The sequence below is a fragment of the Halichondria panicea genome, chromosome 15, assembly GCF_963675165.1.
Source record: "Halichondria panicea chromosome 15, odHalPani1.1, whole genome shotgun sequence".
NCBI classification, from domain to species: domain Eukaryota; kingdom Metazoa; phylum Porifera; class Demospongiae; order Suberitida; family Halichondriidae; genus Halichondria; species Halichondria panicea.
In genome coordinates, this window is record NC_087391.1 from 138626 (window position 1) to 165133 (window position 26508).

At 43.8% G+C, this 26508-nt stretch overlaps 8 protein-coding genes across 11 annotated transcripts; 5 read left to right on the forward strand and 3 right to left on the reverse strand.

The window, feature by feature from the left end:
* Positions 1 to 30: 30 nt before the first annotated feature.
* On the forward strand, positions 31 to 773 carry LOC135348538 (uncharacterized). The gene is made up of 2 exons (XM_064546787.1): positions 31 to 169; positions 320 to 773. The coding sequence occupies exons 1-2, from the start codon at positions 46 to 48 to the stop codon at positions 721 to 723; spliced, it is 528 nt and encodes a 175-aa protein (XP_064402857.1). The 5' UTR covers positions 31 to 45; the 3' UTR covers positions 724 to 773.
* Positions 774 to 813: 40 nt separating this feature from the next.
* On the reverse strand, positions 814 to 5355 carry LOC135348528 (glutamine-rich protein 2-like). Its single transcript, XM_064546773.1, has 12 exons — positions 4430 to 5355; positions 4234 to 4329; positions 3998 to 4165; positions 3592 to 3843; positions 2983 to 3198; positions 2411 to 2731; positions 2212 to 2286; positions 1949 to 2153; positions 1652 to 1892; positions 1356 to 1538; positions 1099 to 1192; positions 814 to 981 (listed from the first exon to the last, which is right to left on the reverse strand). Exons 1-12 carry the CDS (start codon positions 5312 to 5314, stop codon positions 925 to 927), a joined length of 2793 nt encoding a protein of 930 aa, XP_064402843.1. The 5' UTR covers positions 5315 to 5355; the 3' UTR covers positions 814 to 924.
* Positions 5356 to 5401: 46 nt separating this feature from the next.
* Positions 5402 to 6185, forward strand: LOC135348539 (protein ZNRD2-like). The gene is made up of 3 exons (XM_064546788.1): positions 5402 to 5624; positions 5685 to 5751; positions 5821 to 6185. The coding sequence occupies exons 1-3, from the start codon at positions 5457 to 5459 to the stop codon at positions 6081 to 6083; spliced, it is 498 nt and encodes a 165-aa protein (XP_064402858.1). The 5' UTR covers positions 5402 to 5456; the 3' UTR covers positions 6084 to 6185.
* LOC135348529 (conserved oligomeric Golgi complex subunit 2-like) lies at positions 6093 to 16565 on the reverse strand. Of its 2 annotated transcripts, none has more exons than XM_064546775.1 (16): positions 16249 to 16565; positions 16104 to 16169; positions 15970 to 16050; positions 15145 to 15254; positions 14956 to 15067; positions 14564 to 14743; positions 14141 to 14383; positions 13780 to 13919; positions 13409 to 13595; positions 13284 to 13337; positions 12795 to 12890; positions 7176 to 7239; positions 6983 to 7128; positions 6742 to 6866; positions 6556 to 6687; positions 6093 to 6315 (listed from the first exon to the last, which is right to left on the reverse strand). In XM_064546775.1, the coding sequence occupies exons 1-16, from the start codon at positions 16465 to 16467 to the stop codon at positions 6303 to 6305; spliced, it is 1968 nt and encodes a 655-aa protein (XP_064402845.1). In that variant the 5' UTR covers positions 16468 to 16565; the 3' UTR covers positions 6093 to 6302. The 2 variants fall into 2 exon arrangements, with proteins under 2 accessions (XP_064402845.1, XP_064402844.1); XM_064546774.1 differs by having other exon boundaries at positions 6516 to 6687; positions 16249 to 16564.
* Positions 16566 to 16582: 17 nt separating this feature from the next.
* Positions 16583 to 20346, forward strand: LOC135348530 (FERM domain-containing protein 8-like). Its single transcript, XM_064546776.1, has 8 exons — positions 16583 to 16884; positions 17474 to 17644; positions 17785 to 17886; positions 18017 to 18129; positions 18346 to 18810; positions 18944 to 19212; positions 19554 to 19672; positions 19881 to 20346. The coding sequence occupies exons 1-8, from the start codon at positions 16689 to 16691 to the stop codon at positions 20234 to 20236; spliced, it is 1791 nt and encodes a 596-aa protein (XP_064402846.1). The 5' UTR covers positions 16583 to 16688; the 3' UTR covers positions 20237 to 20346.
* On the reverse strand, positions 20246 to 23252 carry LOC135348531 (5'-3' exonuclease PLD3-like). Of its 3 annotated transcripts, none has more exons than XM_064546777.1 (9): positions 23112 to 23252; positions 22764 to 22850; positions 22530 to 22710; positions 22102 to 22356; positions 21739 to 21942; positions 21242 to 21381; positions 20851 to 21019; positions 20617 to 20710; positions 20246 to 20524 (listed from the first exon to the last, which is right to left on the reverse strand). In XM_064546777.1, the coding sequence occupies exons 2-9, from the start codon at positions 22847 to 22849 to the stop codon at positions 20361 to 20363; spliced, it is 1293 nt and encodes a 430-aa protein (XP_064402847.1). In that variant the 5' UTR covers position 22850; positions 23112 to 23252; the 3' UTR covers positions 20246 to 20360. The 3 variants fall into 3 exon arrangements, with proteins under 3 accessions (XP_064402847.1, XP_064402848.1, XP_064402849.1); XM_064546778.1 differs by lacking the exon at positions 23112 to 23252 and adding an exon at positions 22953 to 23094; XM_064546779.1 differs by lacking the exon at positions 23112 to 23252 and having other exon boundaries at positions 22530 to 22699; positions 22764 to 22856.
* Positions 23007 to 24910, forward strand: LOC135348534 (uncharacterized). The gene is made up of 8 exons (XM_064546781.1): positions 23007 to 23159; positions 23446 to 23510; positions 23582 to 23710; positions 23758 to 23860; positions 23915 to 23961; positions 24011 to 24074; positions 24132 to 24317; positions 24377 to 24910. The coding sequence occupies exons 1-8, from the start codon at positions 23007 to 23009 to the stop codon at positions 24767 to 24769; spliced, it is 1140 nt and encodes a 379-aa protein (XP_064402851.1). The 3' UTR covers positions 24770 to 24910.
* A 112-nt stretch (positions 24911 to 25022) lies between these two features.
* On the forward strand, positions 25023 to 26499 carry LOC135348536 (ribonuclease Oy-like). Its single transcript, XM_064546785.1, has 7 exons — positions 25023 to 25272; positions 25329 to 25390; positions 25445 to 25517; positions 25578 to 25645; positions 25697 to 25847; positions 25988 to 26059; positions 26237 to 26499. Exons 1-7 carry the CDS (start codon positions 25132 to 25134, stop codon positions 26369 to 26371), a joined length of 702 nt encoding a protein of 233 aa, XP_064402855.1. The 5' UTR covers positions 25023 to 25131; the 3' UTR covers positions 26372 to 26499.
* The last annotated feature ends 9 nt before the right edge of the window (positions 26500 to 26508 follow it).

Below are 26508 nucleotides of genomic sequence, written 5' to 3' on the forward strand. Positions count from 1 at the left end.
TTGTTTTATCACGGGGCGTGGCTTACGAGAATACACTGTCATGTGATGTCTCGGATAAACGCCGTCACTAAGAACATGTCAGGACTTATCAACCCAAACCCTGTATTATACTCGCCCGTGGAGGAGTCTGCTTCCACTGAAGTGGACCCTCTAGTCACGGAGATATTTGGTGAATGGTACTAACCTATTTCTTGTGTATTTAAAGTTCTTATTTAATAGCTAGAATTGTATGTGAAACCAACATAATTCATGATGATTGTTCTGACACACCCCCAACTTCACACCCACTCACCTCACACACACACTCCCACACACACAGATCTGATTCGAGATATTAAAGACCCTGAGCATCCACACACGCTAGAGGAGCTGAACGTGGTTCGTGAAGATGCCATCACCATAAGCCACCCACCACCCCCACACTCACCGCCCCCACACTATCCACTCCTCACAGAAGACGATACTGTGTGGATCAAAATAACGTTCACGCCCACGGTCCCTCACTGCTCCCTGGCCACTCTGATTGGTCTGTGTCTACGAGTCAAGCTTGAGCGATCGCTGCAATATCGGTATAAACTAGACATTGTCGTGTGTGAAGGATCTCATTCAATCGAAGAAGATGTCAATAAACAAATCAATGATAAAGAAAGAGTAGCAGCAGCCATGGAGAACCCTAACCTCAGAGACATGGTGGAACAGTGCATTCAAGAAGTAGAATATTAATACTTTATATCAATCACAATTCTTTTAAATTGACAATAATTTTTAATAAATTAATATCTCAATTTCAATGCATGCTTGGCAATGTGGCACTAAGGTTAGAGAGAGGTAAAGCTGCATGGACATTGATCAGTAATAAAGCAGTTCTGCTCTACATACAAACACAGATACTATACACAGGGACACAAAGTCTGTCTAGTCAGTTCATGATGTGACAGTGGAGGGTCGAATCACTCGAGGTCTCCCAGCAGTCCTGGAATTCTGTATAATTATTATAGAGGTGATAAAAACACATATCAACGCAAATATACAGATACACATTATCAAGTTGAAGGCTGATTCTATATACATGACTATGTAATAGCATGGTGTACTCACAGTGGCTAGGGGAGGCAGCCTGTTCCTTGATGACCTTCCCTTGTACACGTGTCCATCATGTCCCACTATCTCTAACTCTTCATGGACTGATGGACTGCATGGAGGGAGGAGAGGTAACTATACTGGACACATTCAAGTTTGCTATCAGAATAAAAATTATACAAATAGACCAAAGTATTAAAAAAAGCTTTATACAGAGAGCAACTCTTTTGTAAATAAGTGCATGGCTTAATGTAACCAGTGATGAGACTAGGTACCTTGCTGTGTGTCTGGATGGTGGTGGAGGTGGGGTGTAGGTGGGGTCTGGGATGTAGCCTTGTCCAAGAGGGGCCACTCTGATACGCTGATGAGGTCGTGTCTTTGTGTGGATCCCACCAGCACTGCGTATGCTGCGAGGGTACTCTAGGATTGGCAGCAGTGAGCCAACCACGGGGGAGCCTCTGCATGTACACAGAAAAAGTACAAAAATAAAAAAACAACACTTGAAACATAACAGTTCAAGGTACAACAAGTAGGTGAAGGCACTCACTCAATGGGTTCAATTATTTCTCACATTTTCTGATGTCTCCTAATGAGCTCTAACTCGTAAGTGGTGTAAGGACGGAATGATCGTGTATCTGGGAAGAGCCCCCCAGCAGGGAGGGTGGGGATGGCATCCAGGGGCCTGACACCCACTGGCTTGTCACACGAGATACATCGGACACGAAGAGGTCTCTTGAAACCAGCAGCATCGTCTCCCAGAGCCTCTGATATTGCCACTGGGGCTGCAGGCTTCACACGCTCTAACTTTTTATCTGGGGAAGGTAGTAACCTAACTACCAATGCTACAGTTACTATAATAACCATCTACCAAAGTAATCCTTGAGAGGCTCCAGCTCCAAGCGATCGAGCTTGCCCTCCACATCCTCCCCAAGCTGATTCATTGCATTCTTGAGGGCCTCTTCCTGGCCCAGTAGTTTAGAGGCTGCTTCACGAATCTCACGATCCAGACGATCAAACGTTGAGTCCACCCAATCACGACTAGCCTTACCGTCCAGAGCATTCTTGTCTGCTTTCTATAGAAACAAAAACATAACGTAAGTGGTGTATGCATAGCAACACTGGTTTGCTTACCGCTCTAACTTCCACTTCCAATAGTTCCTTGTCTACTTTCGTGTCCTTTAAATCATCAACATTTCCATACAGTGTCTACACAGACAACAAACAACATAATGAAGCTATAGACACAAACCCACAGTACAGTCCTGTGTACAAGCACTGCATGTACATGTAACTATATTTAACCAAAATTATAAAAACGATTGCCCTGCACCTTAACGTGTTCTTTGCTGACTCCTACTTCATGAGACAGATGCGCAGCCGTTCCTATGAGCCTCTCCTGCTCAGAGTGTAGCTGTCCAAGCAACTCTTGTAGTGCTTCAAAGGAACTCATATCCACATACTTTCTAGCACTGTCTGCTTCATCTTCTGGCAAGGCCTCTCTTGTTGGTCCCATTCCCTGGGAGACTGCATTGCTCACTGCTGTCACAGCTCTGTCTAGTTCCGCCATTCTCTCTCTTAGCTGAGCTACTAGTGACCCGAGCTCCTCTACTTTATTGCGGTCCTCAGCAGTCGAGCCAAGAGAAGAGGCAAACTGTAGGGGGAACTGTGTAACACACACACACAGTGTATAGCATGCATACTGTATACTTATCTGGATGTTCGCCAGTTTATTTATGATATACGATGCAATTCTCAATAACTGTTTTTGTATTGAAATTTTAGACAATCCTAATTCAGGTAACACGCTCACAGCAAATGGGACATGATGGGAATTGCTTTGAAGTTACAATAACATGTAGATAGTCCCACAGAGATATGAATGGTTGGGATATGCATACTCACAGTGGTGAGCTGTGATTGAAGACGGTCAATAGCGCTCTGCATCGTAGATAACTTGTCAGAGGGTACCTCCGCAGAGGCTAGTTGAGCCTCAACCTGTGTTAGCTTGTTTTGCATCTCCAGTAGTTTAGGCATGAGACTAGGTCCCTCATCTGAGCCCCCTGCCTGAGGCATGAGGGAGGTCAGGTCTAATATGTTGACCTTGGTGGAGATGGCAGCCTGTGTGTGTGTGTGTGTGTGTGTGTGTGTGTGTGTGTGTGTGTGTGTGTGTGTGTGTGTGTGTGTGTGTGTGCGTGTGTGTGTGTGTGTGCATGTGTACATAATAATTAAGTGATAAGTGTATGGATATCCGCATTGTGTGCGTGCGTTTACTTTACAGCTTGAAATGCCTTAAAAGGATTTAAATGGGCCACTGGAAGTTATATAAGAGAGGGAAATTTTACGTGTTTTTGTAAAGAAATGATTTCAAAGAGATGTTTTTTTGAACATTAGCATCACAGCTTACACACAACAAACCCTAACTGGGTATGCCCTTCACACTAGTCATGCAACATGAAAGTGTATGTACAGCAACCAAACAAACAGTGAAGTCATGCGTCAAGAGGACTCTACCTCAGTTTCCTGAACTTGTGTCTTTAGTTTATCCAACTCTTCTCTCAGTGTACCTACACGTTCGTCTATTTCCCCGATAGTTTCTTGAGATTCTGCTAACCCTATCTTTAATGAAGCGAGTGATTCTGATTGGTTCTTGCGGTCAACCTCGTGTCTCTGTTGAAGCACTTCATCATGTTGGGAGAGAGTGGTTTCAAGATCTTCACGAGTCACTAGATTAGACATGTTAGCGGGTAAGCCCTCCAGTGAAGCCTGTATGTGGAGGCAAAGTGAAGTATATTCAGTGTGGAAGTTGTACAAACAGTAACCTTACACATTGAATGTAGAGCTTTCACACCTCTAAGTGTGTACACTTGTTCCACCTCAAACATTTTCACCATAACACTCTATAGCTAAACAAACAAACCTTAAGTGCACTTATTTCATCCTCTAGAGACCCTGTTTTGCTAGTGAGATCACTCAATACGGCAGTAGCAGCATCTCCCATGGAGTCCTTGGCTGCAGCTAACTTGAGCTCCTCTAAGCTATCCACCTTCCCCTCTAGAGAGCACAGACTCTTCAGACTACCACTCAACTGCAATATAAAGTAAGGTGGTTGAAATGTACACATGTGTTTAATGCACACATGTGGTCAATGGCTACCTTTTGTCCCACATTGTCCACATTAGAGTGAAGACTGTTCACATGCTCTCTGGTGCTGTTTATTTCCCCAAGGAGATCATCAATCAAGCTGAAGGCCTGTTAAATGGGGAAAATCAATACAAATAAACCTCTGCAATAATATTAATTAGGCCTTATTGTGAAACTGATTACTTGTTTATATAGGGCTAATAATCACCTTGTCTAATCCTTCCTCGCTGGCTCCAATTCGATTGGTCAGGTTCGTGAAATTCCACAGATCTGAGGCAGGGGTGGATTGTGAATCTGAGGACTTTTTCTCCAGTAGATCAGGAAGTGACTCCATTGTATTGACTCGAGACTCTAGCTCTGAAAGCTTTCTTTCCAGTGCTCCTAAATCATTGGCAGCTGATACAAAGCTCGATCGAGACTTGAAGAAGCCACTACCAGCCCGTCGTGATGGAGTGGGCGTGTTCCGTAGACTCTGAGACTTTCCATTGTCTTCGTCTGATGATTCATTCACTGAAACCTTCGAATTTGAAGTATCTTTTGTTGAATCTTTCACTGAAGAGTCTTTTGTTGAATCTTTCGCTGAAGAGTCTTTTGTTGAATCTTTCGCTGAAGAATCTTTTGTTGAATCTTTCGCTGAAGAATCTTTTGTTGAATCTTTTGAAGAGTCTTTTGCTGAAGAATCCTTAGCTAAAGAATCTTTTGCTGAAATATCGTTTGAAGAATCTTTTGCTGAAGAATCTTTTCTTGAATCCTTCGTTGAATCTTTGGCTGAAGAATCCTTTCTTGAATCATTCGTTGAATCTTTTGCTGAAGAATCGTTCGTTGAATCTTTCGTTACATCTTTTGTTGAATCTTTCGTTGAATCCGTTACTAAATCCTTAGCTGAACCTGATACGGAGTCCCTGGTAGACTCCACCATGGCCTCGGGGAGGGAGGGTAGGGAGAGGATTGTCGGCCCTTGCAAGCCCTCTAGCTGTACCAGCCTCTTGCAAATCTCGTGGAGGAGCCCATGGAGATAGTTGAAGTTGACCACCCCACATGGTTGGGTCCCCAAAGAGAGGTCTATGAGATGTACAAGATCAGCAGTCGCCATTGAGACCCACACAGTTACTAGGCAACTAAAGTGTAGGGGGATCCCCAAAACACGCTATTCTTTCTGCAACACTTTGCTGCCTTCGTGAATCTACGCATGCGCACAATAGCACCCACATGGTGCATGTGAAGAGAAGATAATTATGAGTACTATGAGTGGTGATGGTGTATGGCACCCTCCTACACTCACAGAGGCGGAGAAGACGGCTTTACAGGTCAAGCAGAAGCAGAGGGAGCAGCTCTCCAGTGCTATGGGGCAGTATCTGCTGAAAGGCTACAGAATGCTGGGATCTAACTGTGCTATTTGTGGGGTACGCGAAATGATGCTGAGTGTCATCTACATTGTATATTCCACTGTTGTTTCCCCATAGAATATTCTGTTAAGAGCCCCTAGAAGTGAGTGTGATTTCTGCATATCTTGTGAAGAGCTCAAACATGGTAAGGGAAACCACCCAGGAAACCTACTGTTCGGATGTTACACTATAATATTTGGTACTTTCCATTCAGAACAATCAGATTCCAGTGGTCAGCAATTCCCCCCACAAGAGGATGTGGAAGTGCCTAAGACAACAGAAAGTACTAGTACAAACCAAGCAACACCTGCCACTCAACAGCAGCAGACTTTATCAAGGACAGAAGACGTTTTAATGCACAAGATTCAATGGGCCACAGATGAGCTGTCTCAAACTGCCTCTGTGGATTATAGTACACAGTTGTGTGTTCTCATACAAGAAGCCATGAAAACTTTAGGGACACTTAGAAATGAATGACTGTGAAAGTACTGTTTGTAAACAATCTTATTTCAATATACATTGTCATATACACATGAGTACAAAACAATAAACAAGGAAATCAAATATTGATATATTGAATGTGTTCATGGGATTGAGTCGGTTAGTTTTCTTGAACAGTCTCTAGAGCCGTGGTCTTTGAGGTTTGGCCCATAACTAGTAGTTGCTTGACTGGTGTGAGCTGTAGACTCTCACCATCTAGACTAGCCAACTGCACGAGTGGGAAGGGAGGGGGTAAACGTAGTGACATCACTACATACCATAATGAAAGATAGCAAGTAGTTAGACGACACATAATATAGAGAAAGTGTAGATCTAATCCACAGAAATAGGTGAAGTCAAGAATGGCTAAACTAGGAATGTGGGTAAGCACATTTATAGGCACACGGAGGAAACAAAGAGGAAACGAACGTGTGTTGAGTAGTGTTCAACGTCCAGTGCGAGTTGTAACCTTATCTTGTTGTCATCAGTCATGCCCTCACTTGGTGATGGAGCACTAGACTTCCGGTAAGCGTTCAGTTTCAATAAACTGTCCTCTGTTCGTTTCACATTCAACAGTAGCTCTGACGTCACTCGATAGTAACTACAGAGAGGCAGTGTAAATGATAGCTCAAGGAAAGTTAGCACACCAACTTACTTCTCTGTGACAAGCTCCACTACGCTTTTAGTCCACTCTTTCTTGTATTTAGATGGGAAATCAGACAGCCTGACCTCAAGGGGTCGTAGAACCATGGCAACATAAGTGGACGGCTTCGAGGGTACCTGCATCAAAACAAAGGGAATGATAGCGAAAACTTTGGGGAAATCGAAGGAAATTGAAAACGCAAATTAAAATATTATCAAAAACATGACATAACGATATCATACGGGGATGATACCTGTCTCCCCGTCCGTCTAAACAAGCGAGGAATGGTTTGTGCCGACTCTAGACTCTTACTGCATTCACTGGCAATCTCCTCCACCACTAGGGTGGCCAATCGTGGTACCAAGGAGTCCAGTTGCTGTCTAGCATCCTCCAGTCCCTCTGCAGCAAACACATACACACATTACAATACTTAAATAGTGCTTTACCTTGGACCATACTCTCTGCTGAGCTGGGGATGTGGGGGTGGGCCATCTTGGCAAGGTTGGGGCTCTGAATAATTGTATGGAGGAATACATAGTGGATTAGTATGTTGCCATAGAAACAGGTACACGCTCGATAAAACCAGCGGGAAGTCAGGCAAAGGAATGTAATAGATATCAGCTGTACATGCTTTCAATATCATTATAATCTAACTATGGCGGCGCACGATCAACTATTTAAGCAGCAGACAAATTACAACAATCCTTTACGCCTAGCATCTTACAGCCCCCCACAACAGCTAACATAGGGAGGAATACGTAGTAGATTAGTATGTGGGTATATGTGCCATGGAAACAGGTACAAGAGACAGCAGGAAGTTAGGCAAAGGATGCTTTCACTATCAATATCTATAATTATGGTTGTTGCCGTATGATTATACTATTTAAGCAACAGCAACATTCCCCATTCGTTTTAAAATAAAAACTGAGCCTACAGCCCCCCACAAAAGCTAACAGCAGTGAAATCAATGAGGATGTGGAGAGTCCTTCTGATAAGTGTGCTGATGACAGTACTGTTGTCTGTTAGCAGCAAAACTCTACCAGTTGCAGAAGACAAGACCCAAGGTTCTATTGATCTTGAGCCAACACTGCAGCCAACACCAAGCCACTCGTTCAGTGCACAACTTGCAAACTATCCAATAACTGCAAACTTCAATAGAAGTGCTAAAAGGCTGCTGACAGAGTACAACCGAATGCAAAAGGATCGCTTGCTGCATATTGCAGCTTACTTTACAGACACTCTTGAAGGACTAACTCAAGAACTGGCTTGTATGCAAGTTGAGCAGTACATCACTGACCAGTTGCAGCCAAGGACAGAGGGGCACACGTGCACACCGACCTTCAGCTGTGACTACGATCAAGCTAGATTCCCAGCAACTCTCATCAAAGTTACCTGCCCTAAAAAGAAGTGCATTGATGTGTACCAGTACAGAGGTGCTTGCCTACCCAGAAACTCTGATTTGACGTATTTGCGATTCAAAGAAGAAGATCGAGTAGAACAAAAAGAAGCAAATATCGGCTCAGGAGACGGTCTATATCCGGTGGTCCGGACAGGAAAGTGGTATCATCACACGGTGACTCTAACCAGAGACTGCTACTGCTCAGATGCAAAATAGTAGCTATCTCTAGCATATATGATAGTCATCACTTAGTGCTCACATGTATAACCACCTGTATAGATAGACTTTTTTAATTTATGATCATCATTATCAGTTTATAAAATCAATTCAACACTTCAATATTGCATAATTATACCACCCTAATGTATCGAAAGAGAATTTAAATTATAGCTGTCTGTACATTCTAAACAGGCATTGCTAACATTAAAGTCGAGATGCATTGCCGAATGATGCACTATTCACTAAATAATCATTCTTCACATGCATGCTTGGCAGAACTAGTCACTTGGAGTGGCCGTATTAATATTAATTGGGTCAGCTTGTTGCAGGTAATTAAGTGGATTCTATATAGTAATATAAGCACATGCAATCATATGTTTCGCAGAGAAGGTGTTTTCATTGAAGCATTTTCACTGTGTACACAGTAAAGGTTAGCTACAAGAAGCTGTATACATCTCTGCTCACAAGTACACACTGCTGGTGTGTGTTGCTTATTAGGCTGATGACCTTCTGTGCAGGGAATGTTATGTTTTCAATTCACCGAACTACCAAAGTTGTGCTTGCTACTCTGACCCAGACCTCTAGTCTCTCTGTAGTGTGCATGAGCATATTGCATAGCAGGAAACATTCACTTTGTAGTGCTCTACAGTACACCCACACCCACACACACACACCCACACACACACACACACACACTCACCCATGCATACACACACCCGCACACACATACACACACACACACACACACACACACACACACACACACACACACACTCACCCATGCATACACACACCCACGCACACACACACTCACCCATGCATACACACACCCACGCACACACACCCACACACCCACACACACACCCACACACCCACCCACACACACACACACCCACACACACACACACACACACACACACACACACACACACACACACACACACACACACACACACACACACACACACACACACAGTACAATGTACAGGCTTAACTTAACAAGATGCACATGTAAAATAATTATGGCAAATTCATTAGAGTGGACTTGAGTGAGAGAGGGATTACACTATATGATCAATATGACATAGTCCACATGCAGCACATATAAAGGTACTTTTAATTCCAGCACATGTACTATTAATAGACAACTTGCCACCTACACTATCATCTGAGATGACGACATTCGCGTATATCTCATGGGGAACGAACTCTACACAAACAAACAGTGACTCTAGCTCTGATAGCCATCACAAAAACAGAAACACACGTACCAAAACAGTGAGCAAACGACACAGAAATTTGCGATAAAGGAAAGAGATAGTTTAAATCGGACGGGCCCCAATGTGAAGGTAGAGCATTACACGCAAAACAATGATAGCACAACTTTGCTGACGAGTGGATGATGAAGACGACTTAACTTTCAGTACATGTGTACGTATATAAAGACGTTAACGAATGTTCTAGTACAAATCAAATCAAATGTGTTATTCAACTAGAACAATCATCATGCAATCAAAGAACGTGCTCTCACTCTCACTACTACTAGCTATAGTAATGGCTGCCACCATCAGAGCATGCCCCACCCCCTCATGTAAACGAACCACAAACTGTGAACTATATGACCACCTCTCTAACACCAGTCGCTCAGCACCAGCAGACATCATTACCACTGTAACCCTCGGAGATATCGTCAACCCAGCCTTCACTACCGACATACCTGGCTTCCTGGACTTCATATTCAACAGACTAGACTACGGCCTGGATAAAGTTGGAAACTTTACACAAGATTGTCTACTTGACAATCCACCAGAGGAGCAGTGCAAATACAAGATCATAACAGTATCACGCAGCCACAACATGACATGTGACTTTGAGTATAATTGCGATTACAACAGAAACCGTATTCCCCAGTACATATGGAAAGCCAACTGCCTGCCCGCTGCAACTGGGATGAGATCAGTACCAGTCTACTATAAAGTGCCCGTGTTGGAGATGAGAGATAACGAGGGAGACTGCGACCCTTTCGCAGCAGGAGCCAGTATGAGAGGCTGGACTTGGAGACAACTAGAAGTGCCAGTAGCGTGTACTTGCATGGACACAAACAGTGCATAGCTTTAAGCAGTCAAGGAATGTATGGAATGTATTTATCTATATAGGTAGCCCAGGCCAGTCTGTATCTAGTAGAGCATATATGTATATAGGTTATAGATGATTATGTTTCATGTGCACTGGTTGCATTCTGTAATGAAAGACACCACTTTCAATCAATCAATCAGTTAAAATTTAGAAGGGTCATACAATATGTTTTACAACCTCTCGAGGTTGCTCCCTGTTACACAGAAATATAAATTAATGGACGGTTACATTATGAGGGGACGTTCAAGTGCTGACTTAAATGAGGAATAATCTTTATCAAGTACTAATTGTGGCGTAGTGGTAAAAAATGTCAGGCAATAGGCGGAAGGTCGAGTCACGATAATGTACTTTTCACTAATAGCAAATGACGATTGTTTATTTCATTGCATCGAGTGGTTAACCTGCATCACATGGTGAGATTCCCGTGGTGACCAGAGTGCTGGGGCCTAGTGTGTCAAAGGTTAGTCTCACCTTCTGCAGCGAGTCCGGGGCGCCTTGGAAGGCTTACCTGTACTGTACTACCCTGGGTGGTCCCTCGTTATAAGCTTAGCCACGTTCTCTTAGATTAAGATCTGTGATTTCAGTGCAAACTTCTTTTCAGAATCTTTCGTAGCATCACGCCTAGGAAACGAAAGCTAATAGCTCTACAGGCTTTTAGCCACATTCTCTTGTATAACTTATTTGCGAACTACAACTAGCTACAGCTGCTTAATGGCTAGTTTTACTAGTGCTAGTGAAAGCTATTGCAGTCTGATGATTATACTAAGCAAGAGTGTCCAGCTACTGAGGAGCATCACCTGACCTACGTGGAGTTTACAATTACATTATAAGTAAAAGCATATTTTTCACGCACACCCACCAAGTTAAAAACAAAAACACTAACAAACACTAAACACATGCATGCAAACAACGTACATGCACTCCGACCCCCTAACCAAATTCCTTAGCCAGTGGTAATATCATGAACGGAGTCTCACATGATCTACTATCTCTAGCTACTAGCGGCAACAGTACAGCTGCATAATAATAATTCGTGTCCCCTATCTGAGGCAATACAGCGAGGGGAGATATCACAAAGTGAGACATAATAAACAACAAATCACCTTTTACTAGTGATAGCCATAAGCAGGTGACAGAAATGCCAGAGCAAGCTATTATTGTGCAGAATACAAAAGGGAAGTCACTTCCTGATGGAGATTAGAGCATGCATCATCAGAATTGAAACGCAATTTACTACAATATAGTATATATAGTAGTTTCAGTACTTGACCCATAGCGCGAATCAGATAATTTAATCCTCAAAAATCCCAACACATAGTCACCGCATGCTCTTCAATGCAACATCACTAACTATAAAAGCAAGGCTCGAGCACTTTACATCATAACCAACTAACAGTCAGAGCAAAGAAAGAATACCATCCTACCATCAAGAATACAACTACTCCTGCGATAAAAGGTATGCAACAATTAAGACAGTCAGCCATTACATTATCATCTGCATGTATACTTATACTGTACATTATTAACTAGCTGCACAATTCATATATACGTAATCTCCTCCTCCGTGTACACAGATGCATCAATCAACCACTCTTCTCCTCCTTCTGACAATGGCAGTCCTCCAATTGACAGTAACATGTCCTCTACCCACTGAAACATGCCCCTCCCTCCCACAAGACAGTGTCAGCTACGCAGAGTATCTGCAACACCTCGGCACTTTGAATGATTACTCTCTTCACACCAACATCAGTCATACCGATGGGGCCTTCTACCCACATACTGTAAGCAGTGTTGTCAAGAATACAGGCAGTCTGAGAAACATCAACGCAGGCTGCTCAGGTAGAGACTTCAACTTTAGCAAAGTGAGGGACGGGGATACAGGCACTACCATCCCCCTCACTTGCCCCCTCACCTTCCTCTGCGACTACAACCCTCAGAGAGTGCCTGCACACATCTTCCATGCTCGCTGCATCTCAAGCTCACTCAGTGATGGAAGTGAATGCCGAGAGGTGTTCTACCCTGTTGTTACTATGACGACAGAGTCATGTGACCCACTAAACGACAACGCAACATGGAAACTGACAACAGAACAAGTGGCGGTGTCGTGCGCACATGTAGCCGCCCAATAACAAGGGACGACAGAACACCTAACGATAGGCAGCCTATACTTGACATCAGTTCACTTAATTAACATCTATAGTATAGTATCACTCATTTCAAGCTATGTACAATAGTCTGCTTGCGGACATTTTTATAGTTGCTCTATACCAATCATTTGCATTCTCAATCAGATATCATTATTATTATAAACCTGTGTTGAAAGTTGCTCCAGGTCTGCAATGACGAGTAGAGTGTCCTGTAGTGAGAGTGGGCGAGTGAGACTCCTCCCATCAGCCGAGGGCTGTACCTATAGGGGGACGGGGGAAAATGATCAATAATTTACTGGAAACATAAAAAATAAATAAATTGCAAGGTCATAGAGAGAATTAATGAGCATAGGCAGCAAGACTGCATGGAAGACAAGGAAATTAGTATAGTTGTGGAATTTGACCTTCTGCAGCTCCACTAGGACAATGTATTGTCCGGAAGCAAGCAGCCTTGTGATATTCGTAGTGGAAGTGATCTATTGTTGGTATTAATAGATACTAACATCCCCAGCCTAACATGGGCATCACACATGAGCACTCAGTTAAAGGGAAAGCTATCATCATCACGACTATCTGACCAGCTAACTACTCAACAGTTAGGGAATCGATCACGTGCTGCTCGGGACTCTTCAGTATGACATGAGACTACAAACCTTTGAACATTCTGTACAAAGTCCCTCAAGCCATACAGCTGTCCGCATGAGTACCTGGGGGAGGAGAACATACAAGGTCATACTAGCATAATGTCATGTGATGTACATGGGCGTACAGTACGGACCTGGAGAGATAGCTTCCAGAAGCGATGTGTGAGTGCCGGGATGAGCACGTCCGGGCTCCAGCACTGTTGCCATGCCAACCACACTCTACCAAACACCTCCAGTTGGAAGGGATGATCCTCAGAGGCCTCTGCTCTCACTAGTGGGAAGGATAGACTGCTCTCAACTGATCCAGCTATGTCCTGGAACCTGGGAATAGAGTGTCTGGTATTAGAATGGAGTACCAGTGGTATTTAATTATGCTGTAGGACCCAACTCTCAAACAGCTATAACTTTTGCTACAATGATATAATTTAGATTTTCTGAAAGCTTAAGAGAAGCTCTTTCAACTGGTATGTTGTTTAACACTAAAATGTGTAGGGCAAGGATCTACCGTATTTGGAAATAGACAGGCAAGCTCCATTTTGCCATGAAGGAGTTGTAGGTGGGATGTGCCCTCAGGCGTTTGATGGAGCTCTCTGTGGAGCAGTGCTTCTCAAAGGAGCTCACAAAATCCATCGTAGTCGTGTAGTTCTGTAGTGTTGATCACATGACATGAATCATGACATCACCAGATAATGCTCTAAGAGTCGAGTTCACAGCTCTCAATGTGATAAATTATTACTTAATAAACTTTCCGAAAATCCAAAAATAATTATTATCAAAACTAAATCGATGGGAGCTGTAGTTAGTACGCTCATAATGTTGGGGACTTAGCAATGTGGTGCCTGCCATGGCTACATGAATGAGCTGACCTGATGGAAGGTGTCGGGATTTCCTGGAGCAAAGATAACGGAAATCTTGCGCTCGATGAGAGATACCATTTCTGGCCAGACAGAGTTGACGAGGAAATCGAATCCCTTGACAGAATTATCAGAGGAACCCCCACTCGTTATACTGACGAGTAGTGAACAGGCCTTGGGTACAAAGGTCAGGATGTCAGCGTACAGTCCGCCCAGACCTTGAGCGTGAGAGATAAGATTCTTAGTAGTCACCAACTACAAGGGAGAGAATCAGATAATGTATGTTAATTGTTGCTTGCACTGAAGTAGCTCAATTACACCGCATTGTACTTCAGAGTGAGAAGTACAAGAGGTTAGAGTACAATAGGTTAGAGTACAAGAGGTTAGAGTACAAGAGGTTAGAGTACAGCGCGAGCTTCCTAGATACAATCCAACCTTGTCTATGTAAGGGTGTATTATGGTGGTCCTGAACATTGCCTCCGCTGCCTCGTGGCGTCCAATCAGATTGTAGGTCTGTAGACAGCTGATGAGAGCCCCTCTATCCTCCCGGGCTAACCCCGCCCTAAATGAAGACTCTAACCACAACTGTACACTCTGAGTGATGCCAGATATACGCTGTGAAGGGGAGGGGATTATTTCCTTCAATCAGAAAGCAATCACTGATCTAAACACATCATCAGATAGGCCTTTCAAAGGGCTACAAAATGCATCCTTTAAATGGGAAAACGCACAATCCTAATTCATGTTATGGGCAGTCAAAGATGGCTACCAAAACAGGCCCATTTCCAGAGACCATAGAGACCGTGTGTACGTATGGTGATGCATACCTCATTGGAGCTCTCAATAAGAGGATGGTTGGTAACTAGGGACGCATTGTACTGCAGTTTGTTGAACTCCATAGCAACTCTCTCCATGACAACCGGCTCCCAGGCCGCACCTCTGTGAGATCAATGAAACAGAATGCACATCAGATTATCAGCCCTCAAAAAGTAGCTCCTGAAATATCACAAACTTACGTTTGAGGTAGTGCCATGATTCCTGAAGTGTCCTTGTCCGAGTGTATGTGCAGTAATCGCTCCAGCCGCTCCATCGACTCTAGTACCACTATCAATCGAGTTAGCGTGTTCTGAAGAAGAAAGTGATATTATAAAACGAGTGATTGTTATATATAGCTGACAGTCCAAGGCCGAAAAATTACAAATCATGGCCCCAACAACATTTTGGAGTTAAACACATCATTTGAAAGTCTCTTAGAATTATTACTAAGCTTACAGAAACCATCTATAAATTTATGGCTGTTAACTCCTCGATCCCCCTCCCCCGTTTAATATAGTTTGGAGACTCTTTCAGCTGCTATAACTTTAATTCTGTTGATTCAATTTTAACGATTTTATGATTTTATGAAAGCTTAGAAAGAGACCTTTCAAATGGTATCATCAATGTTCATATTTGGGAGATGACAGAATTTGCCAATTTCAGCCAAATACCATGGATTATAGCCCATGGTCCAAGGCCGAAAAATGGCAAATTAAGGCCCCAATCAAATTTTAGATTTAAACACATCATTTGAAAGATTTCTTTCTAAGCTTTCAGAAAATCATAAAATGTTTGACATTAGATCAATGATACTCAAGTTATGGCAGCTGAAAGATGTTCAACTACACCCCCCCCCCCCCTCCGTTTTATCAATGGTTTTCAGGGACTCTTTCAGCTGCCATAACTTGAATTCCATGTTCAACGATTTTATGATTTATGAAAGCTTAAAGAGATACCTTTCAAATAATATCATCGGCAATTTCGACCAAAATAATACTATGAATAATTCCTAACAGTCCGTGTACCTTCTGTTCCGATATCTCCGTCTTGGTGTTCATCTTGCTCTGAGCAGCATCAATGGCCTCCGTCATAGCACACTTGATCTCCTGCAATCAATTGTGTGTTAACGATGATATAAATGGCAATCAACTTAACGCACTTTGATCTCCGTCTGAAGCTGCTTGAGAGGAGACATGAGACTGCCAATCGACTTGTCAATGCCAGCCTATAATTATTATTGTGGGAATACAAGTAAAACAATAAAATCAACGAATAATTATGATAAATTATAATATAGTTCGTACCAGATTAGCGGAGAGGTTAACGAAGTCTGCATAGTCCTGGTTGATGAGCTCCACCATGGCACTCTTGAGCGTCTTGAAGTAGCCGTGCAACTCCTCGCGTAGACCCTCCATCGTGACTCGCCTTCGACAACGCGCCACAAACTCATCCACTGCAAAATCTTTGGCCAGTAGCTCCTCAGGAGAGAAGCACATCTGCTCTTGGGGTTCTGGGAGGGCCATACCAGCACCTCCTCGTGGCTAGGCTAGCTGCTGTGAGGGTGTTTGTGTGTATGTGTTGTAGCTCAGAAAAGAAGGCGTGGCTTGTAAGCTTGCAGACACGATAGAAGGCGTGGCTCGTACAGTTTCCTGTGAAGATCTACATGCAACCTTGCATGTCAACTGTAAACAAACAAGCCGCTCTAGTTTAGCCAGCCTACCCGTACCCATAGCTAGCTCTAGTCATGGAGGCCCGCACCTCTAGCCCAGAGCCATTGATAACTGACTCAAGGTCTCCCAGTGTAACAGACACGAGCAGCGAACAGGAGGCCATTGCCTCCAAGGAGAAGACCCTTGACTCCCCAGCCTCCAAGGAGAGGGCACTTGACTCACCTCTCTCTCAGTCCCCTGCACACACAACCAGAGGGGGGAGGATTAAGCGTGAGTTCCATATATATAACCATGTATTAAACCTGGTGCCTAGCATGTATCTTATACGTTTCTGTACTGTACTATACTGTACTGTACGTCCTACTGTGCATCTGAATTGTTATTATTGGGCTTTACTTACGTAATTATACTCCTACTTCGTATCGATATTGGTAGCTAGGAACGTACATACATGTACATGTGGGCGCGTTGGCTAGCGCTGTACATTCCATCTCACCACACCTAGTACCTGCCTCTTGAAGTATAATTCTAGGACCCGTTAATTTTAGCCATTTATAATTGCATACTTCTAACGCATTTGTTTGGCTATGCACATACTAGCAATTGCCTTATTCGGCTGCCAACTCAAGCATTCCCTTATATGGTCTCTGTTTACAATATTCGTCGCTATTCCTTAAAAGCACGGCTACATAGCTGTGCAGAAATGCATTACAACGGAAGTGTGTAACTATATAACCTGTAACTATGCAACCTGTAGCTATATAACCTGTAACTATATAACCTGTAGCTATATAACCTGTAACTATGCAACCTGTAGCTATATAACCTGTAACTATATAATCTGTTCTCCGCTCTCTAGCTATCACGCTGTGTGTGTACACGCTGAAGGAGGGCACCAAATGTACTATGACCTTTCCCACCGGCCGGAACACCACAGCAGAGCAGATCACGGAGGATATGATGAAGGAACTGGGCATGCCCGTTCAACTACAAAATGTCTTTGGTATTTGGCTTACCTCAAAGTTCCTACGTAAGCAACCACACACTAGTGTCACTGATCTCCTGGTATTGGTTGGGATTGTCTGTTTAAATAGATCTTGGATTATTGAATATCAACGATCGTTATAATTAGCCTCAGTGACATTGTTGATAGCTAACATTGTTGTACAGAGCTGCAGTTGAAGCCATACCACTTACCATGCAAGCTGTTCAAGAGATGGAGGGACCTCCTCTCACAGTACACCAACGCCACCTACGAGGAGGTTACAAAAGGTGAGAGAATGAAAGATTATCTGATATATAGTATTCCCCCTGATTGCTGATCCATATCATCTCCATAGCTGAATTACCGGCTTCTTTAGTGCACTACAAAGCCCTAGAATTGCTTCCTTCCCTTTCACAGATGAGCCAATTCTGTCCTTTCAACGCAATGCTTTCTTTGGTCTCAAAGACGAGAGGAAGTTACTGGACCCCAAACTGAATGCAGCCAAGGCCATCGACCTTCTCTACCACGAGGTGTGTGTGTGTGTGGGTGTATGGGGGCGTTATGTGTGTGTGTGTGGGGGGTGTATGGGGGCGTTATGTGTGTATGGGGGCGTTGTGTGTGTGTGTGTGGGGTATACTTGTGGGTGTTGTGTGTGAGGAGAAGTATGTTTTTTATGTAAGTGTGCTCTGACTGACACACATAACGCCCCATACACCCACACACACACACACACACACACACTACAGGCTGTGTTTAACGTGACCAAGTCTCGTTACCCAATGACCAGAGATGAGTACCACGATCTAGCCGGCCTCCAAGCAACTCTAGTGGCCTCCGAATCATTTGACCAGAACCCTAATCCCAGCCACTACCAGAGCTCTCTCTCTAAGTACTACCCCAGCCACATGGTTCCCGTGGAAACACGCAAACTAGGGAAACTCTTCAAACAAAAGTCTGTCGAGGGTAAAGACACTCCACAACTGTTTGTCAAAAGTATGAAAGAAGTTTGTACGAAAAAGCTTGAAGCGTATCAGCTCAAAGTACTGTATCTTCAGAGGTGTTGGCAGAAGCCCTTCTATGGATCTGTGTTCTTCAAGGGCCAAATAAAGAAGCCGTTTAAACCAGTTCACCTGCTAGTGTACACAGACAAGCTGGTGACCGTGGCCATTAATGCTGACTGTCTGCACCTCTTCTCTGTGTCTGCTCAACCAGTGAGTGGCCCCACTATCATCCACTCTATTATAGGCTGTAGTTTCATTGTGGTCAACCCCCTCACACCCCACTCTTCACACACCCCTCACACACCCCACACAACACACCACCCTCACACCCCCCCCCCCACAGGAGACGCTCCTCTACCTACCGTACGACCTGCTCTCCTGGGAGCTAGCCATGGCCAGTGAAGAGGGGGAGGACTTGTACTCGTCTCTATGGCTAGAGTTTGACTCTGTGTTGAACAACGAGGGAGGGGAGGCAGTAAAGGTTGCAAAGAGGATACAGGTGTTCTCACGTCAGGCCCCAATGATGGACGCTATGATTGGTCGCTGTGTGGCCGAGATCAACAAGAAAGAGGAGGAGTTGAGACAGTTGCGACTGCAGCAGGGGAACCAAGAGTGAGTGATCATATCTAAACGTGGCCCTGGGGGTGTAGTTGAACATCTTTCAACAGCCATAACAATTGATCCAAATTCAAAGATTTTCTGATTTTCTGAAAGCTTAGAAAGACACCTTTCAAATGATGTGTTAAAATCCAAAATTTCGCTGGGTCCATTATTTGTCATTTTTCGGCCTTGGACCATGGGCTATTATCTATGGTATGGCCGAAATTGGCAAATACTTTTATCTCTCAAATATGAATATTGACGATAAGTATCATTGATCTAATTTCAATAATATTATGATTTTTCCAAACATTGTATACTCATGATGTAACTGTTGTTGTCTCTGTGTGCAGGTTTCTGCCTGAAGTGAGCATCAAGACCCCGTGTGCTCAGGGGGAAAGCCCCAGAGTACAGAGACAGGAGAGAAACTTCAAGGAGGACAAGCTCGGCTGCGAGGTCTACTCTGAAGATGGTGAGTGGCTACTCGTCTATTGACTTGTGTTGTCTGTAGTGTGTTGTCTGCCCATAACTTAAGTGTGGAATTGTATATTTTGAATTAATTAAGGTGATCACAGTCACCTACTATAAATAAATTTGCCATAATTATTACCTCTACTATTATTTTTCTGGTACAGGCTGTATCCCCCCCCCGTGTTTAATGACCCTTTTATCCCCTAAAGGCAGTCAGACCTCCAGTTTTACGATTTCACGAGTCCTCAAGAGAAAGAAGTCCAAACCCACCCTCCTAGACGCTACCACCGTCTCTAACCCAGCTAATGAGACTGCTATGGAGGCCACCACCGTCCCTAACCCATATGAGACTGCTATGGAGGCCACCACCGTCCCTAACCCAGCTAATGAGAGTGCTATGGAGGCCACCACCGTCCCTAACCCAGCTAATGAGAGTGCTATGGAGGCCACCACCGTCCCTAACCCAGCCTATGAGAGTGCTAATATGGAGCAGCTGGTACAACGCCCACGCAGCCATTCTCAATCATCACAGGGATCCACTCATTCCCTCACTACGCGACTCTAGCTGGTCATAGCATTTTATCATGAATGTTTATATATAACTGATATTCTGTGTGTGTGTGTCAATGATTTTATTGTGTAAAAAAGAACTTTTAATCACTATAATTATATATACTTGTGTCAACAATTTATAACAGAATTCTGTTGTAGTCAGAGTACCAATCTCTCTCAAATGTTTTGACAAGGTCGGCTTGTATATTAGCATCATTGCCATGGTTACCAGTGGTCTGATTGACTATGCAGCTGACTCCGCCCGTGTACAGGAAGTAGTCACCTGACCAGTTGGACGTACCTACGGTGGAATGGTTACATAGTGACGAGTGTGGGAGGGGACTAGTGTACATAGTGCCAGTGTGGGAGCGAGACTAGTGCAAGTGCACTCACTGATATAAGCAGCCTTGTCGGAAACCATGTACTTGTGGTTGACTCGTGTGAAGGGGATGCTTCGATCAGGAAGGGGCGGGACTATAAACAGACTCTGGGGGGGGGGGGGTATAACTCATACACTGAAATCCAAATTCTAAATGATCCTAACCCTCAATTGAGGAGATTACAGAGGGTTTATTACTGCATGTACATAGTAAACACTGATTGTGGTGGAGTTGTTGTGATGCTCACTGTCTCAATGATGCCCTGATAAGGTCCAGTGCCGTTGCTAGCAGACAAACTCTGGAGGAACCGAACCATATCCTTGGAGGTGTGGTTCCAATACGACCCCATGACCCTGACGTGTACTCCACGATCGTACGCAGCTGATCGGAGAGCATCATCAAATGTGGGCCAGAAACTGTACAATTGAAGGACAGTGATATTGTATTAATCAACCTAATTGGATAGTGATAGACACACACGTTCTATCCCTGTAGTACTATACACTAGAGGAGGTTAACTACTTATTCCTTTTGGGAAGGTGATGTTTTATTATGCGATATCAAGGGTGTATACACTCTTGGCGATATCCTAACGAGTATAATTATAATTCTAGAGTCACGCTAGATTAGGCTCTTACTATTTTGGCCGGCCGTATATGACAGCAGGGAAATAGTCCATGACTGCTATGTACACAAACTTGTCAGCCGTGTTGATGACTGTGAGGAGAGCGTCCAGGTCCTGTGTCCGCTGGTGAGCACAGAAAGAGGGCGGAGACGACTGTGGAGGTAGTGTGTGGGGGGTAGTGTGTAGGGGGTAGTGTGTGGGGGGTAGTGTGTGGGGATAGGGTGTAGGGGGTAGTGTGTGGGGGGTAGTGTGTGGGGATAGGGTGTAGGGGGTAGTGTGTGGGGGTAGTGTGTGGGGGTAGTGTGTGGGGGGTAGGGGTAGTGTGTGGGGGGTAGTGTGTGGGGGTACTCACTTACAATTTGTATACAGTAACATGTATACGTATTAATCAAGACAATAATGATCACTGCTCACAATTCAATTAATGCTCTGAAACTAAAGAGATTGAAAGTCCATCGTTCTAAACACACACAGTGCACTAAGTGACATGTGCATGCAGAGTGTACTCACTGCCCAGTAGATGTCCACAGGGGCAGTGTTATTGATAGAGATGCTAGCTGGGTCCTCCATATTGAACATTGCAGTGTAGTCGGCTGACCAGGTGGGCGGGATCACTGCCCCAGGGCTCGACAAGTACCAGTAGATATTAAACAACTTCTGCGCATCTTGGGCCAAACACTCGCAATCAATACCCAGTAGACCAAGCTCCTTCACCTACAAGAACAACTATGTAATACCTGAGTACACTCACTTTAGCAGTATGAGTAGTGGCGCTATGGGGAAGAAAGACGAAAGATTGGAGGATAATGGGAAAAGATCTAGAGGGTGAGATATTGGGGAGACAGGGGATAATTGGCCGGGTTAGATCTATACCTGTGTGAGGGAGCGCCAGTCCATGTTAGCGCTGCCCACATAGAAGTGCTTCTTGTCTGCTACCCACAGTTTAGTGTGAAGGATACCAGCTCCTTCCAGTTTAGTGAAGTTGATGTTCTGCACATCAGCTAGTTTCTCCTTGGTCAGGTCCAGCGTGTCTAGATCAGGGTACACTTCACTGGGGAAGTTCTGAACAATTCTCAACTTGACCCCTCGCTTGGAGAGACCTGCTAACTCATTGTACACCATCCAGCCCTGTGGAAATGTAATGAGAGCTGATACAAGAAAATTGCAACTGAGGAGCTTTTAAAATCCTTAATAGAGCCAAACCCTGTATATTTTACGCTAACATTCATGGGATGCCTAGTTATTCTACTGTGGTTGGGAAGGTTATTGTAGTGGTAAGTCTAATCACTCCATGCATGCACCTGCTTGTCAGTGACGTCAGTGATGTTGCCATGTCCCCTCAGGGTCCAATAGTAGGAGGCAATGTCCACCGTTGCCGTGGCAGCACCCAATAGCTGCATCCATGCCTTGTACGTGGAGAGGTGCAGTTGAGAGTTCGGACGATATGACAAGTGTTCCGGAATACTCTCCACTATAGCCAGGCTGTCAAATAAATACACACCCTCTTCAACAATCATATTGATGAATTAGCTTACTTGCACGACTTATTGCAGTCTTGAGCAGCCTTGGCTGTCAGAAATGCGGCTACAAATGTGAGTAGTACAGCTATTGTCTTCTGCATCCTATAGATGGCAATGGTGAAAGCAACACAATGGTTTATTGTGACAGTTGGTAGATATAGATAAGTGATAATAATATAATTGCATTTTCACATAGTACCGTACTTTCAGTGGAGTGAAATACAAGCTATTCAGCATTGTTAAGAAGAGCACAAAGCCATGGAGTTGACAGTGTTTGCATGTGTGACCAGTCTGCTTGTTGTCCTAGGCCACTCTAGTGGAGCTATGCCCAATGGTCTATCACAAGACACTGAATCCACTTGCCTGAGTGTTTCCTGGGGAGCAGAGGTGATGCAGTGGAGACAGGAGCAGGTATTTGGTATTTTGTCTGATGAGGGACAGTACCAGGGATTTCACGGCCTCTTGAATATCAGAATTCTAGCTATGAATGTTTAGTGTGTGGGTTGCCTGTGTCACATGCCCTGGCCCAGCATATCAAGTATCATCGACATCATTGTGTTAGATATAAAAAAAAGTGTTTGAAGTATCTATTGCAGTCCAGGCCACTGGCTTTGCAAGAAACACTGCAGTAAAACAATATAGATCTGCAAAGATGCATGTGTGCGGAATAGTGCTAATGATTGCTGTGCTCACCCAGCTACTACAGTGCAGCACAGCTTACCAGACCCGCCCCCCTTTGCCTGCAAACACTGATCATGATGAGTAAGACTTTGCTTTAGTGCTACTATAGCTAGTCTATAGTAGATTGATGCTGCTGTTTGTCCCCATTGCAGAGATCGACCAGGCCTAGCAAAGATGCTCATGGTTCTACAGAATCACAAGGCTCTGAAATGTGTGGGAACAAAGCATGAGACGGTTCAGCAAAAGATGCTTATTAACTCATGGACAATGTGGTACCTATTGTAAGTTGACACTCGTTAATACCTCCAAAGCATTATTCTCACTGTAGTTTCAAGAATAAAGATTCCGGTAGTCATTGGGCATCACATTGCAAAGATAATCCCCCACCCAAAGATTCTCCTCTCCCCCAATCGCAGGAACTGTACGACAACGTAAGGCTAACAATGTAACTGACATGCATGATATGTTGGGATCTAACCTTACAGATATGGCCTAACATATTTGAGCCTAAAAGTGAAAACCAACAGGATGTGTGAGTTACATGCATTGTTATTATTATGTGAGATATTGTTTTACAACAGAAAAACTAACTGGGAGAAAGAAGGAAAATGTGCAGAAAAATATTATAAACTACAATACGAAAATGTGAGTGTATCATGTAGTATCTATATATACTGTGTCACTGTGAGGATTTGACAATAGGGTTGTACCAGTGGGAAAACTGGTGAACATGATCCAGCTCACTGCTACTACAAGCAGGCACAACAGTTATATGAGAGAGGAATAAACTTCCGCCCTGTTCCAGCCCATATAATTCAGAACACCACTATTGATATAGATACAACCGTGTCCTCCTACCTCAATGAAGTGCTTCGTAAAATGTTTAATGTAAGTGATAATTTTCTTGTGTACGGTGTACAAATCAGAGTCTAAATGTTATAACACAGAGTGAGGACAGCTCTGAAAACATCATCGAGTGTCTTCAATTGTCAACTGTTCAGAAGTATTTTTCCGAATACATACTTAAGAAAGTGAACCCGTACCTTGGTTGTCAGTACAGAAATGGAGACACGAGCACATGCTATCTGACAAGAGTTGGTCTATGCTTTACATGCAATGTGAAAAATAGGAGTTCGGATAAGCCTGGCTACTGCACACCTCGGCTCAGTGATGGTGCATATCCTCCAGGAGTGCTTGCCACCTGTCCCATGGGCGATATCTTGGATATGCCATGGAATGAGGGATTAGACGAAGAATTTCAGGACATGCCATGTTTAGACAATAAGAAATGTCATTACGTTCGGTATACACCACCTGAGGAGAACGATAATTGTGACTAATTTTGTACATGCATGCATTAGATGGGTGCATATAATTATAGCAAGACTATTATTTTGATGGCTGGTCTTCAAGGATTTAGAAACAATACAGTCAAAGACTCATGTAGATCTCTGTGTAGACTAATGTTATTTATTTTGCAATGATAATTAAAAAGGGGGTGGATCTGCATTGAGGTCGGAGTTCACAGCATGCTTTACCGTAGCCTCGAGTATTTTAATCCACCTGGTCTCGAGACCAACTTTTATTACTTGTGCGGCTACGCCTCGAGGCACAATAACAAAAACACAGTGAACTGTCTACGTCTATTATTAACTCCGCTCCGAGACTCAGCTCAATAGTAGGTTACTAAGTAAGAGAAAAGATGTTCTCCATTGTTTTGCTGAGCCTAGTGGCCACCATAGTGACTGGAGTGCCTGTAGAGGAGCTCAAGTCAGCAGACTATGATCATTATGTCTTCACTCAAGTCTACCCAGCAGGCTCTTGCTACAGCTACTTCCTGCAGGTGAGGATGGAGCTAACTATTAGAGTAGAGATGTTCATGTGTGATATTGCCTCCAGGGGAAGGGATACGAATGCAACTTCCCTAGCAATGCGTCCACCTGGACCATCCATGGACTATGGTGAGACCAACCAATGCTGTGTTGGATGCGGCAGTTCATAGCATTATTGTACAGGCCAACAGAAGGGGACACTAGAGGCCCCAATTTCTGTGACACTGAAGCTACATTTAATCCCAATACAATCATGGTAGGTTAACGACAAGCAATATAACGTTCACCATGGTTTCATTGATATGACCACCTACAGCCTCTTGTCCCTCAACTGGTGTCCAAGTGGACCAACATCCTCAACCACACTGGCTTCTTTGACTTCTGGTAACTCACTTCAATAACCTCCCTCCTTATCCCATTATCATCGTTCCTCAGGAAGCATGAGTACTTAAAGCACGGCACATGCTCTGGATTGTCTGAGTACAATTTCTTCAGTAAAGTGTTGGATATTTATAATCAATTGGCCCCGCTTGGAAATGTGTTCCAGAATGCTGGTGTAGTCCCTGACAACAAGAGAGGATATTCTGTGAGTATGTGGGGAAGCAAGGTGTAAGAGTTCACTACTTTGTTGTGGAATTTAGTGATAATTGTTAGTCAGTCTGCCAGTGGTTGTGATAATCTGTTGATAAGTTTATTGCTCTAAAGGTGGTTTTATTGTTTGTATAGGTGGACAAGTTGGGAACTGCTCTCAGTGCTCAGTTTGGAGTGTCTCCAGTGTTGCAATGTACTACCAGTAAGGTGTGTGCTGGCATGGAGGTCAAAGGTTCACTTTTGATATACATTTCTCAGCATACAGTGTTATTGTACAGTTGAGCTGTTTTCAATTGTTGCTTTGCTTGCATTATCTTTCACTTTTAAGCCATACATCATCATCCACACACACCCACACACACACCCACACACACACACACACAGGGTGGTGTTCAGATCCTAGACCAGATTGAGCTGTGTCTGAGCATGGACTGGAAGCCCATGGTGTGTCCTGACTCCACTGACAGTTGCAGTGGTGATGATGTCCTCTACCCCCAGTACTCACCAAGTGGATACTAATCAACTCAATCAACTTGGTTACTAAAACCCTCGGCATTGTATATTATATGAGCTACTAGTTTTGTATTTATTCACTTCACTTTCATTGTTTATGAAAACCACTTGTATAAAAGTTGCATAAACTGAAATTTCCCAAA